This window comes from Protomyctophum parallelum, assembly GCF_964188405.1.
Source record: "Protomyctophum parallelum genome assembly, chromosome: 1".
Taxonomy (NCBI): Eukaryota; Metazoa; Chordata; class Actinopteri; order Myctophiformes; family Myctophidae; genus Protomyctophum; species Protomyctophum parallelum.
This window is the reverse complement of record NC_139697.1, coordinates 88670827-88684267: the sequence shown is the minus strand read 5'-3', so window position 1 is coordinate 88684267 and position 13441 is coordinate 88670827. Positions and strand designations below refer to the sequence as shown.

At 42.2% G+C, this 13441-nt stretch overlaps 1 protein-coding gene across 1 annotated transcript in view; it reads left to right on the top strand.

Moving 5' to 3' along the window:
- Positions 1 to 10230: 10230 nt before the first annotated feature.
- Positions 10231 to 13441, top strand: part of ar (androgen receptor) — a 28141-nt gene continuing 24930 nt past the window's right edge. Inside the window, exon 1 of the mRNA XM_083778564.1 lies at positions 10231 to 11519. Within this exon, the coding sequence (XP_083634690.1) occupies positions 10297 to 11519 (1223 nt within the window). The 5' untranslated portion in view covers positions 10231 to 10296. The remainder of the gene's footprint in view (positions 11520 to 13441) is intronic.

Here is a 13441-nt window from a genome sequence, read left to right as displayed (position 1 = left end):
TTTAGTTTTAAAGTTTTCGTTTTTTAGTGAAACGGTTTCATTTAGTTTGAGTCACATTTTAGTCACCTGGAATGTTTGAGTGTTAGTCTAGTTTTAGTCGACTAAATATCATAAGATTTTAGTCGACTAAATCTACAGTTGATTTAGTCAACTAAAATGTATTTTGGCGGGCCTTGATGCCGTCGTAATGGCTGTTTTTACACTTGCTGAAAATAGCCGATCTACAAGCTCACAATGAGCTACTATTTTCAGCATGCAACAAAGTGTAAAATTACTTATACTGGATCTCTTGTCTCTTCCTAACATTTTAGGTGTCTAGTTTCTATTTTGTTGAAATTGTCAATACATTTAGTCTTAGTTTTAGTCATCATAGCTTAGTTTTCATTAAGTTTCCGTTTAGTTGTCGTCAGTGAAAAAAGGTAGTCAACGTACATTTAGTTCGTCTTAGTTTTTGTTGACGACATCAACACTAACTCATGTAAAGTAATGTCACTCTGCATGTTTAACTAAAGTTTTCCACATGTGCAAAGTCCTTTCTGAAAAAGACATAGGCCTAACTTTTTTTAATCATACTATCCTTGTTGATATAACGCCATTTAGGTCAATGATATAACATTATGTTGTGATATAATAATATAGCAGCGGATAGGCTACTTAGGCCAGTCAACTGTCTTCCATGGGTCCCCTGTGGAAACATAATATTATACATTAAGATGATAATTGTGGATGTGTATTGGATCTTCTGTAGGCAAAATGTGGTATTTAATTTTTTGAAAAGCCTCCTTGTGAGTCTTATTAACCACCTTAAGACGTGTCACATTGTGACGCACTGCAACACACTGTGAGCTTGTAGATCGGCTAACAACGAAGTATAGTGTTTAAGTGGTTAACCTACACAGAATAATTATATGGTCTGATGTTTAGTATCTTCAGTTATTTGGGACAGGGGTGCTACTATACATTTCAATCAACTGACTTATGGGATACTTAATCTGTATCTTAACATGCCACAAACATGCAACTATTTAGGTAGGATTTGCAGCAGTGTATAAAAGCACAAAGTGCATTCAATTCAACTATACATTGCAGCGCTGTTATTGTGTGCAGAGAAAGCGTTTCTGTACAACATAATTCATTTCTTTCCAGCAGACGCAGACCCTTTGAAGGCCATGCGTGAGTGCCAAACACAGACAGTAACATCTAAGATAAGAACAACGACTGGAACATTTAACACCTGCATGGGGAAAGGGATAGAAATTCTGTTTTGTATACGTCTCTTTACAAAGCTTATTTTCTGGTATTTCAATAGGCCGCCTTCTATTACCCACGGCATTCGTTTTCCAGTAAAAGCAATATTCAAACATATATTACTGCTTTATACAGTAAAAGATGCCAACTGGAACTGAAGCCATGGCATAGAACATTACAGATGTTCTATAAAGAACATTAAACCATGTATCGTCATTGACTGGAAATAGTTTAAATTGACAGATATTTATACAAGCTCACAACACATCAAGCGTGGTGAGCTTGTAGATCCACTATTTTCATCATGTTTGCATGCCCAGAATAGGGACACTATAGGGTTATAGAGATTATAAGGTGCCTCAAAGAACCATCCAAAAATATCTTTCTGGCTTCTCAAAGAACTTTTACATATATATATATATATATATATATATATATAATAATGTAATAAACTTTAGTAGGTGATATGGTTCTTCGTGGAACCATATTGTCTTTTAAAGAGCCATTATCTTCCTATGTACTGTAGCTCATACAGATAACTGTATGTCATAGCATATAGCCTGGTTGTCTCAGATTCACTGAGAATGCCCCTTGAAAACTCCCAGCAGGGTCATGAAGCCAAAACTGGAAAACCATTAATCTGGTTTGTTTGCAACCTTGAACTTTTAATACAAGAAAGGGGTTTAAAGTCTCAGCCTTGACAATGTCTCTTCCTAGAAGCCTTGCTTTTCCCTCACACTCAACACATTCTCTCCAATCTGCATGTCAGAGAAAAAGTGGATAATGATAGACTATAGACTTGGATCAAAAACCTTTATGGTTGAAAAGGTTCTCTTTTTGGTTTCTCAACAAGAGAAAGTGTAATTTCAGTAATCATCCTGTGGCACAGCTATATGAGGAAATGGCTACGCCATCCTCACAAATAGGAGGATTCTACAAACACATTAACTATACTGTATACTGGACAATGTAACTGAACAAAATTAGGTACGCGTTCAGAATAAACAGAACCAGAGGCTGATCACGTAGTGTCACGTTTATTCAACAGGTATAAAAAGGAAGTTAGATTAAAATACAAAGGTTACCCTTTGTATTTTAATCTAACTTCCTATTATAGTCAAGATCCTAAAATGGGACTACGCCCAAGGGACAAATTGGGGGGCAAAGGCTTCAGGTCCAACTACAGGGGGCTCTAGACCTAATCCTTCACAGCAAATTAGAAAAGCAAAAGCAAACGGAGTAAATATGTAACCACAGCAAACAAAATCCAAACCATGCAATATTAATTAAATATGAATTAATGTCCAACACTGTGACTGGCAGGCGATGGACTGGCAGGCACCCTAGCGACATCGCCTGCCAGTCACAGTGTGGGACAGCTGGGTATGTTGCTGCACTAGCGCCTCCGACAGGTTGGTCAGGATAGCAACAGCAGAATAGCATGTTCCTCTGCATGCGTTACGTCCTCCCCTTGGAACTCTTTCAACTCTCAGTTGAAAAATAAGTGTCCGTGATGCCATGTGTATTGGAGTAGACATGTGGTTGTCTACTGTACTAGTCAGTATACTGTAGGAGTCAGCAGTATCAAATAATGACCGGGAGGAAAATAAACAAATTATAAAATAGTATCCTTAATGTTTACTTGAGGGTCTGTTTGTATTTCTCAATTTACTTCTATATTTGTAAAAAATAAAATAAAAATGAATAAACAGAACATAAATAAAAAGAAAAAAAAAAGAAAAAGAAAGGTTTACTTGAGGGAAATGTATTTTCTCCCAAACAGACTCCAGCCTATGGCTGTGTCATTCCAAATACAGTGTGGTTTTGGCGCCCAAGGGCACATGTGTCAAATGCAAGGCCTGTGGCTAGCTGCAATTTGCAACTCTAGATTTTTTTATAATGGGATTAGTTGTTGAGAGCTGCAATACCCTCCATTGCTCCCCACTCATCCAACTCATCCTATTTTCCGTCAATAAATTCTCTCTTCAGGGAGGTTGGAAGCACTCGTTTTCATTAACGGGTCGCTGCTCCTGCACTATGAGCAAGTGTGGAACAGGTAGTACGCAGGGCCGTTCGGTGACTTCGAACAAATCTGGAGTTGCTAATTGCGGCTAGCCTGTGGCCTGAATCCAGTGCCCCGGCGGTGCCCCAGACGGTGCCACACACTGTTGCTTTAAGTATGGAGAGACTACTCCTGGCATACTTACTCTCAAGGCAACTGACTATAGGCCATTGACCTTTAGTATTACAAGCAAGCTGAATAGTTCAAAATGGCAACAAAAGGAATGCTGATGTTAGAACTTTATGACAAAACAGACAAGCTGGATGAGGCTTTGGGAGACTATACTGTAAGACTGTCCTGGACAAAGACCCAGGACAGCACACAGCCAGGGGAGGCATGCATGAGGTTGTCTCTCAAGGAGACTAGATAAAGTGCCCCTCGGGGGCCACAGGTCTCCACCAGGGCAGGTCAGGTTGTGGCCTCCTGGTGGCGCTATAATAGGCCGATGTGAAAAGGGTGCCATTTCTTCTTACGCCTTGGATGATTTGAGACATTTTGTTCCAAAAATGTATTTTGTAAAAATCCACCTGTTGGTGGCGCTATAACAGGCCAATGTGAAAAGTACAGTAGGGATGCACCGAAAGGGAAATTCTTGGCCAGAACCTAATACCGAATATAGGAAACTGATGGCCGAAAACCGAATATGATTAATATTATATATCTTTTTTCCTACCATTGCTGTCATGGCCGTACCTTAAAGCTACATGATTTACGGCAAAATAAATGGTTGTGGCAAAACTTAACTTAAATAATAATCACTATTATGGGTCCATAAAACATTTATTCAGCTCTTTTGAATGCATTAATTGCATACACTATTCGATGATATATGTCCTGCATATTCAGGCCGAAACCGAATAGGCAGAAAATGCTTTTTTAGCCATTTTCTGCCGAATATTTTCTGCGGATGAATATTCAATCAAATCAAATCAAATAAAACTTTATTTATATAGCACATTTAAAACAACAGAAGCTGATCAAAGCGCACAAACAAGTAAGGACAACATAAAACTCATGTTTTAAGACAATCAAGTGCAATTAAAAGCCAAGGAAAAAAGGTGAGTTTTCAATAGGGATCTGAACACTTCAATGGACTGGGCAGATCGTATAGGGAAAGGTAGATTGTTCTAGAGTGCGGGGGGGCGGCTGATGCGGTCGGTCGCCCCCTGGTTCGTTTTGTTGTTTCAGGTACCATTAGTAATGACTGATCAGCAGACCTCAGAGCCCTGGCTGGAATGTAAGGCTCGGTGAGGCGAATAAAAAGGACCTTAAAAATTACTCTGAACTTGACAGGGAGCCAATGAAGTGAGGCCAAGACAGGGCTGATATGTTCACGTCTCTTTGTGGCTGCCAGTGAGAAGGCGTGCTGCTGAGTTCTGGACCAGCTGCAGGCGCCTGAGGGATGATTGATCTAGGCCGATGTCTAATCTTGAGGAAATGAAGGTGCATCACTAGTGAAAAGGGTGGGATATATCCTGATTTGAGGCTTTTTGTTCAAAACGGGCCAATCCTGCAAACTTTGAAAGCCAATCAGGGTGGAATTTGAAATATCGGACTGAACCGGTCGGACGGCCGGACGGGCACACACACACACACACACACACACACACACACACACACACACACACACACACACACACACACACACACACACACACACACACACACACACACACACACACACACACACACACACACACACACACACACACACACACACACACACACACACACACACACACACACACACACTTGTCAGTTTAGTATCATGCCAAATATGTCTCAAAAATTAAATAATTTACTAGGACATTTGTTTATCTTGAGGCTCAAAATGTCATGTTAGATGTTTTTGGGGATCCATTAACAGTTGATTATGAGAGTGTGCCAGAAAGATGCAATAGCATTTATGACCAAGTGTTAAGAGTGTGGAGAAATGCTACAGGTTTGCCTTCAGGCAGTCCATGTGCTGTGTTCAGAAGTACCAAATTGTGTGAATGAATATTCTCTGTGATTTCAGGTTGTGACCTGAAGTAATGGTAAATGACAGCTGAATATGGGTCCTGGGAAGTTTCTGTTAAAAAACCTCAATTAAACGATTTTGTAAAGAAATAAATGCTGTCAGTTTGCCAACATGCCGCTACCCACAGCAAGTGCTCTATTGGTAAAGAACCTCATGCAGCTAGAAAATAAAACTGGACACTGACTGAGGGCCACCCTGAAGAATGGGAATCTCCAATACTTGGCCCTATGAAAAACTGGCCTCAGGGGTGACTCTCTGAGTAATAGCACATACCATATATTACAGTACATTCTCACAGCTGAACCTGATTTAAACTGATGCTGACCCGAGGTGCACTTGCAGCTTTTCCTGTATCTTTGTTATACGACAGAGGCATAGAAACCAGAAAGAAAGAAAGAAAGAAAGAAAGAAAGAAAGAAAGAAAGAAAGAAAGAAAGAAAGAAAGAAAGAAAGAAAGAAAGAAAGACGAGAAAGAAAGAAAGACTGGTCTCATCATTGTTATTATTGACGTGAAGTGAGGACTGGAGAGTGAAGTTTGCTTTCAGATTATTCTGACTGAAATGGACATGATACAGATGGTAAAAGATAAACATTAACATTCACAAGTCAGATGGCCTTGCTATATCTGCAGACATCCTTGGATAATCGTTCATGGCCGTGTTCACGTTTGAGGATACATGTTTTTTACATTTTTACTTTTCTTTTTTCCCCCCTTTTTAGATAGATTGTGAGACATTGAATTGTGACAGAAACAGCAGAGATAATGGGTGAACATGGTATGACGTTTTACTTTAATGGGAGAATAAGTCTCTGACAAAATCCAAAACCTCCTCGCTAAGAGTATCTGTCATGCTAGATCTGACTCGAGACATACAGGTACTGCTGCTTCTGCCACCATTCAATAGGCTTTTCTTACAGATTCACTATTTATTGTATCATTTATTTCAGATTTGTTCTTTTTGGGGGGCTGTTTCAGTTATTTATTTATTGTGTTTGCTTTATTTAGCTATATAGGAGAGTTTAGCCTACTGCAGGGAGACAGGAAACCAATAGGGCAGAGAGAGAGGAGAGACATGTGGAAGGCATTATAGGAGTCAGATTCTAACCTCTGGTGTGTTTGTGCCAGGTTTGGTGCAGATGGAAGCAGCATGTGCACCACCACAAGTCCGGATGTTACGGTTGTGACCATCCACGGTCCACCCACCCTCATAGGTAATTTCAATATAGGAAAGATGCTTTGGTGCAACCTGGCAACCTGGGGACCTTCCACTATAAGGCACAACATTTTTGTTGTGCCTTATATCAACTTTCAACTATTTCAGTATTTTTCCCCTGGACCAAACGGGACACCCCAAGTCCTCTCTTCACACTTGTGTGAAGCGAGGGGAACCCACTGTATTTGTATCGGCCACATGGATGATGGCGCCTTACGTCATCAATTTAGTCAAACATAAAGTCCATAGATTTGGCTGGCAAACGATATACATCATAAGTGCTCTAAACAAACATAGACTTGGCTCTTTCTAAAGATTTTTTAAATATCCTCATAGTCCACAGACTTGGCTGGCAAACGATGTATGTCTTGAGTGCTCTAAACAAGCACTAAATCACAAAAAAAAGGAATAGAACATTATTTTTTCTTTAGAAATGTGATTTTCTGAATGCATGGCCAGGGACCGCCTGCAATATCACCGGTTGAAAACCCATGCTCTTCTACGAGGACCTACCGCAGGTCGAACAAGGTCAGACAGAAGAATAAGGCTGGCAGAGCAGCGCGTCAGGCACCCAGAACTGGTGGGGAGAAAACTGACACTATGGGAGCCAACCAGAGTTGAACAACTGCATTATTGCATCACAGAGAAGCTTTTAACTCAAGTTGACGTCTTCTAAGTTTGTAAACAGAAGAACGTGTTCAAGTCTTCAATTGAAAATGCACATTTGGAATTATTGGCTGTTATGTCGAAGCCCAAAACAACCAAAAGTGAAATTCACTCATAGGATTATTGAAGTGATCAAGAGCCAACATACAGTTTCCTGTTACAACTAACATACCTTCGGCTGATACATACACAACATACAAACTGTAGATCAGGGGCATTCAACTGGCGGCCCATGGGCCAAATGCGGGGGCACCCCCTTGTGGCCCCTGGAACCATTTACCAAAAAAAGGGCTAATGAAAGTTACAGGTATGAGAGCAGCAAAGAAGCAAAAAAAAAATCAAAGTTCCTACCTTGAAGTGTCTCTAGTCATCTCCATCCTCCATACATCTGTCCAGCTGGCCGGCCAGTACTCATTCTCCTGGCTGCCATATTCTCACTCGGCCTTGGATGTTTAGTACTGTACGTACTGCACATAGCATTCTGGTGTATTGCAGGGGTCAGGGATTTGGGTCAGGGATTTAGGGCAGGCTCTAGGGTCCAACATTCATAGCATGTCACAGGGGAATGGACTCAGGGCTGAGAAGAAGCTGAGCTTGGGGGTCTGGGGTGACGTAGGGTCATCATGTGTACCTGTGGAGCAGGTTGAGAGAGACACCATACGTTTTGAGTATAAGTAGGTAGGTAGAAAGAAAGAAAGTGAGCTGACCAAGAGCCACATACTGTACACTGTACCCTGTCGGGATACCGGAGAACTCGCCAGTTTTCCGACTCGCCGCGGCATTTTAGTTTTACTTCACCTTCATTTAAATTGCATTGAATTGAGGGAGAGAGAGGATAGTTGTTTAGAGTTTACACTAGATGAAGTAGGAATGCTAGTAGGAAAGTACTAAAACAATTAGTAATTCATTAGTAAACAATTATCCTGAATTGGTAGGTATTCACAAAAATAATTCGATCACTTTGGAAATGAACTATAACATCTTTGGGTTTGACATATTACACTGATGAAGACAGCATGTTAGCATAACAATAAAGACATTGATGAAGAATCTTCTCTGCGGTGAGTTGGAAAACTGGCGAGTTCTCCGGATACCCCCTGTCGCACCTTACTAGCAACAGCAGACACATAGCCTACTGCATCCTTCTGGTTACATACAGCCTAGTAACATACAGTACATAACATCACAACATACAACACAAAATGTTAAACATCATATTAGGAAGGAAGCTTTGGACATGCATGCCTGGACTATAGGTTATGCCTTGAAATAAATTAAGAGATAGAAATCTAGATCAGGTTGTAACACTACACGTTCAATATCACTTTCAATTAATACCATCATTGGTAAACACTTGAATGAAGTTTCATATAAGGATTTGGTGCTGTGGCACCCCGGGGCCCAAACAAAAACATTGTGTCTGTATGCTTATTCTATAGGCCTATAGGCCCATGAACATAGCACTTCAGACTTCAAGCACCTTTGTTTGTTAATTTCACCCTCCCTCCCACACACCCACACGCACGCACGCACGCACGCACGCAAGCACACACACACACATGCACACACGCGCGCACGTTAATGCTTAGCAGGTAGCTACTCACCTGCAGAATAAAAACAAAACAACCAAGCAGTTTGTTATGATGAAGTGTGTTCTTTCACACACTAGTGACTGAGCAGTTTCACTTCCCGACAACCCAGGCTACTCCACTCAACTTCCACGAGGTGTAAAGTTACATTATAAGTTGTTTATTTCACTCTTTTTATTACCAAACAAAGAGGTCGTGTCTGTTCCGTTCCGTTTGCAATGGCTGTGGACTGGGGAAGGGGCGTGGCTATCGGAGGATTTTAAAGAGCTGCTTGAAGCCTGCTCATGTCAATCAAGGTCCCTAAGGCTATTTATTCTGCATTTAAGCCACGGTTGGACCATGACTTTAATTTTACCTATAGCCTCTCAGACCCAAAATATGTTTTAGAAATGTGTGTTGTCAATTGATGTGGCACTGCACTGTACTGGTACCATAGGAGAGATAACGGCCAACTAAACATCATCGATTCAAAATAAATAACAATTCTTCTATACATTCTCTAATCACTAATTGTGACTTCTTGTAAATTAAGTAGGCCTAATGCAGATGATTAACAATACTTTAATGGTAAAGATCTATAAGGGTCAATTTGGTTACCAACTCTCCATCATTAACTGATGGGGACCACCTGGAAGGAACCCCTTCAAGGACCACTGGCGGTCCCTGGACCACTGGTTGAGAACCACTGCTTTAATCCTCAAAGTAGACTGCCCTAGGCTACAATAACAGCTCCAGCTCGCTGTCATTCATGAGTTATCCTAGCCCAGTTGTCCCATGCAGACTGCTTGCAGTGAAATGGTAGTAGACACTAGGCCTGCCGCCTGCCCTAATTTAGTCATTATGTAATGCCAATTGATTCCCCGAGGTCCCCTATATGTGCACACACATTTGTCACAGGCTCACAGCACAGGGGAAGTAGCCAAATGTTACCAATCTGCAACATACAACATGCAAATGCAATTGATTGTTGAAGTATTTATTAACAGTTCGCAGAATCGGTACATTTCACATGAAAGCACAACTCAATACAAAGACTGTTGCATCACTCAAAAAGAAAAAGCAGAATGAAAATGTGTACATTTTGCCTGCCCGAATATGTGCCTGCCTGCACTAAAGAAATCACACTGACAAAAAGTTTGGCTAGATCTGTAAAATATATTTTATAGCCTAAACTAAACTAAATATTTTCAAAAATCTATATTTATTATGACAAAGCTGCGCTGTTCACAAATGCAGTTGCTAAGGGTATTCGTTATGACTAGTTTATTTTTTATTTTTTTGCATTGATTTGGACGTTGTAGCCTATCTGGTCAATGGGGAATCAGTTGGATTAGGAGGAGTTTGTGTGTTGACTCCTCTTTCCGCAGACCAGACAAGATCGTTATTTCATACCGTCAGAGTTGAGCTAAGGAGCAGGCTACGGTTGCTGAGAGCACTTTTCTCGTATTATTTGCAGAATAGCGGATAGGCCTATAAAGCCTGTAATAATCCTGGGAAATGCGCCCAACTAATCGCCAGCTATCTTGTGCCGAAATATGCCTAGAGAAAGTGAGGGATGCAAACGGCATAAGTTTTTCCACAACACTCGAAACTGAGACAAATAGTGTCCATTTTAATACAAAAACCTCAACAGGAAACAGAACCGAGCTGCTGAATAGTTCTGACAACAATGCGAACGCGAGCGGTTACGGACCTAAGCAGGAGGGACTCAGCTGTAACATGGAGAAACAGCTCTGTCACCGACAGCCAGAAGATGCGCCTCAGCAGCAGCAGCGCGGGGACGACGACGAGTTAAACGCTGCCAGCCGTCTGGCGAATAGTCGCTCCAATTCAGCCTGCGCCACCATTTCAGAAACTACGAGAGAGCTCTGCAGAGCGGTGTCGGTGTCGCTCGGACTGGCAATGATGGACTCGAATGACACCGGTGACATGGAGCCCAACCACACTGCTCACTGTGCCGCAAATGACCACATGCGAGACGACTATTTTGGCGTCGCTCCATTGAACTGCCCTGGCGCCGAAACAGGTGTTCCCGAGTGCAAGTACGACCGCGGTGACCGAGCGCTGCACGGCAAGCAACTGGTGGGGATGTTCAAAAGTTTGGAGGATTCTACCAACGTTACGCTGCACGACAGACACTCCACTCCGGCGTCGATAGAATTAGACGAAGAATTAGACGCATTTGAACTGGATGATGAGAGTGATGAGACAACTTGCCGAGACATGGATCATTTGGAGACCGTGCGCTCTGCGTCCAATTGCCCTTTATACGGCCCACCGCTGCCGGAGAACACGCCACACTTTCGGCCAACTTTCCCAGAGAGAATGTCTCACGTCTACAAACCTCAAAGTGAAGGCATGGAGGACAAGTATGCCGAATACTTACAGGAACAGTACAGCGTCAAGATTAAATCTGAAACCATCACGAGTGAGCCTGGCAGTGGCGGGACATCGTGGGGCACTGACTACAGCTATAGTGACACTGGCAGTAGACTCACTCAGTTCGGGGGACCCTTGAAGCAGTGCATGAATGCATACAGCACGGGGCCGAACACTGCGCTCCTGTGTAAGCCATACGACAGGAGCGTCCTGCGCCACGATCGACCCAGACCTGATCAGTGGCTCCCCGGTGGGTTAATTGGCAGGCCGCCTTTTTCCAACTCCAACTATATGAAAAATGAAGTTGGCGACTGGCTGGACGTCTCATACAACGATGCCAGGTAAAGCTTACAACAGTCTAGCGGCTAGCCTAAGATTTAGACTCTCTTGTCAGAATCGATAAATACATCAACGAGAGTCTAAATCTTAGGCTATAACAACAGTCTACACTCTACACTCTACTCTATAACTTTGTTTATTTGACTGCTGCTGCTGCTGCATGTGCTCGACTAGTAGTAGGATATAGAGGGCAGGCTATGTAACGGTTAGACAGTTTAGAGACTTTTCTCCCCCAAAGCGCTGTAATTAAATTCACACACGTTCACACACTTCACTGATGATGATCACGATGCGACTGGCACGATATCTGCTCATCGCGACTCATCGAAAGCAGGAAGCAGTTGCCTGACTGTCTCCTAAATAATCAAAACATGATTGATAGGCTATACTTGTCAGCACTGCTCACAAAGGCTATAGCCTATTGTAGGCTATAAAATGCATTAATTCAATCTCACAAAGAAATATAGAATCATCTTGTGTACTCTAATTTTACCGGTAGAGTGGCCGCATGGAAATCCTCCCCCAGTGTCGAAGTGTCCTTGAGCAAGACACTGAACCCCTAATTGCTTCGATGTGCAGGTTGGTGCCTTGCATGGTTTCCTCCGCCTAAACAGGGACAAATTAGCCAGTGGGGCCGTGGCCCAGGGGCCCTTGGCTCTCAGGGGCCCTTCAGGGAAATTGGACCGTAAGGTACTAGGTTTGACACCCTGAAAAGGGCTCCTGGGGCCCTTCATTGGCCATTGATTTTGTTAAATTTAGGTCAAAAAGATGATAAAAACACGGTAAAACACGAAAATTGTGTGCACGCGCGCTATGGGGGCCCTGCAAAGATTACCGGCCCAGGGGCCCTCGGGGGGTTAATCCGTCCCTGCGCCTAAAGCGCCTTGCATAAAGGCGCTATAAAGAAAGACTGACTAAGAAAGTGGGCAAAAAAATATTCGAGAAATGACGGAGTTACCGTGTGGGGGTCCCTGGGGGGGGTCCGCAGGACATCCAGACCCCCCCCCCCCCCAGGAAAGCGCCCAGTGCTTGTACTGTATAGTGCACACATATGCTGCTCTGTACTGGCCACTTTATTGAAGCTGTCTGTGCTTGGACACAGAGACAGACACACATATACACAGGGACACACATATCTCCGCGTATTGAAGCAGAGGCACTGCTCAAAAAGATCAAGGTATCTGGTAACATTAGTAGGTCCACATTGTGGCCAATGCAGTGGCAGGTATGTACATGATTAGACATGATCATGCACACCGTAATTGTTCCAGTTCCAATTTTGTCTTCTCATTAAATACTTCTTGTTTCTCTTGTTTATCCTGTATATGAGTTTTCTCTCTCTCTCTCTCTCTCTCTCTCTCTCTCTCTCTCTCTCTCGTGATTGGATTTTTTTTTTAAATCCCAACCAGCAAATGTATTTTCTGTTTACTAAAGAGGTATAGAGATGGAAACCACTGCCCTGTTATTGAGCAAACTCAGTGCAATGATTGCTATGGGAATAGGGAGTTATTTAACACCTATCTTAACAAAACCATGACGCCTCAAGCTTGTATGTGTGAAATTGTGAGAGGGATAGTCAATGGGTGTGTGTAAGCGAATTCATGAATCCATTTATCTTCAAATTTCAGCAGTGGTCCCAGTAATATTTTATCTTGTGGCCACAATGATATGAATGAGTTTGATAATAATTAGTTGATGCATTGCACAGACTTATCAATCATGCAGTGGTGGAAGAAAAGTACTCTGATAAAAAATAGTAAAAGGGTAAAGAACACAATGCAAAAATACTCTAAGGAAAAGGCCTGTTTCAAAACAATACTTGAGTAAAAGTACAACATAATTGGCATAACAATATTCTTAAAGAACCAAAGAAGAAAGTGGAGTAAAAAACATCCAATATTTGCCTCTGAGATGTAAGTAAGTA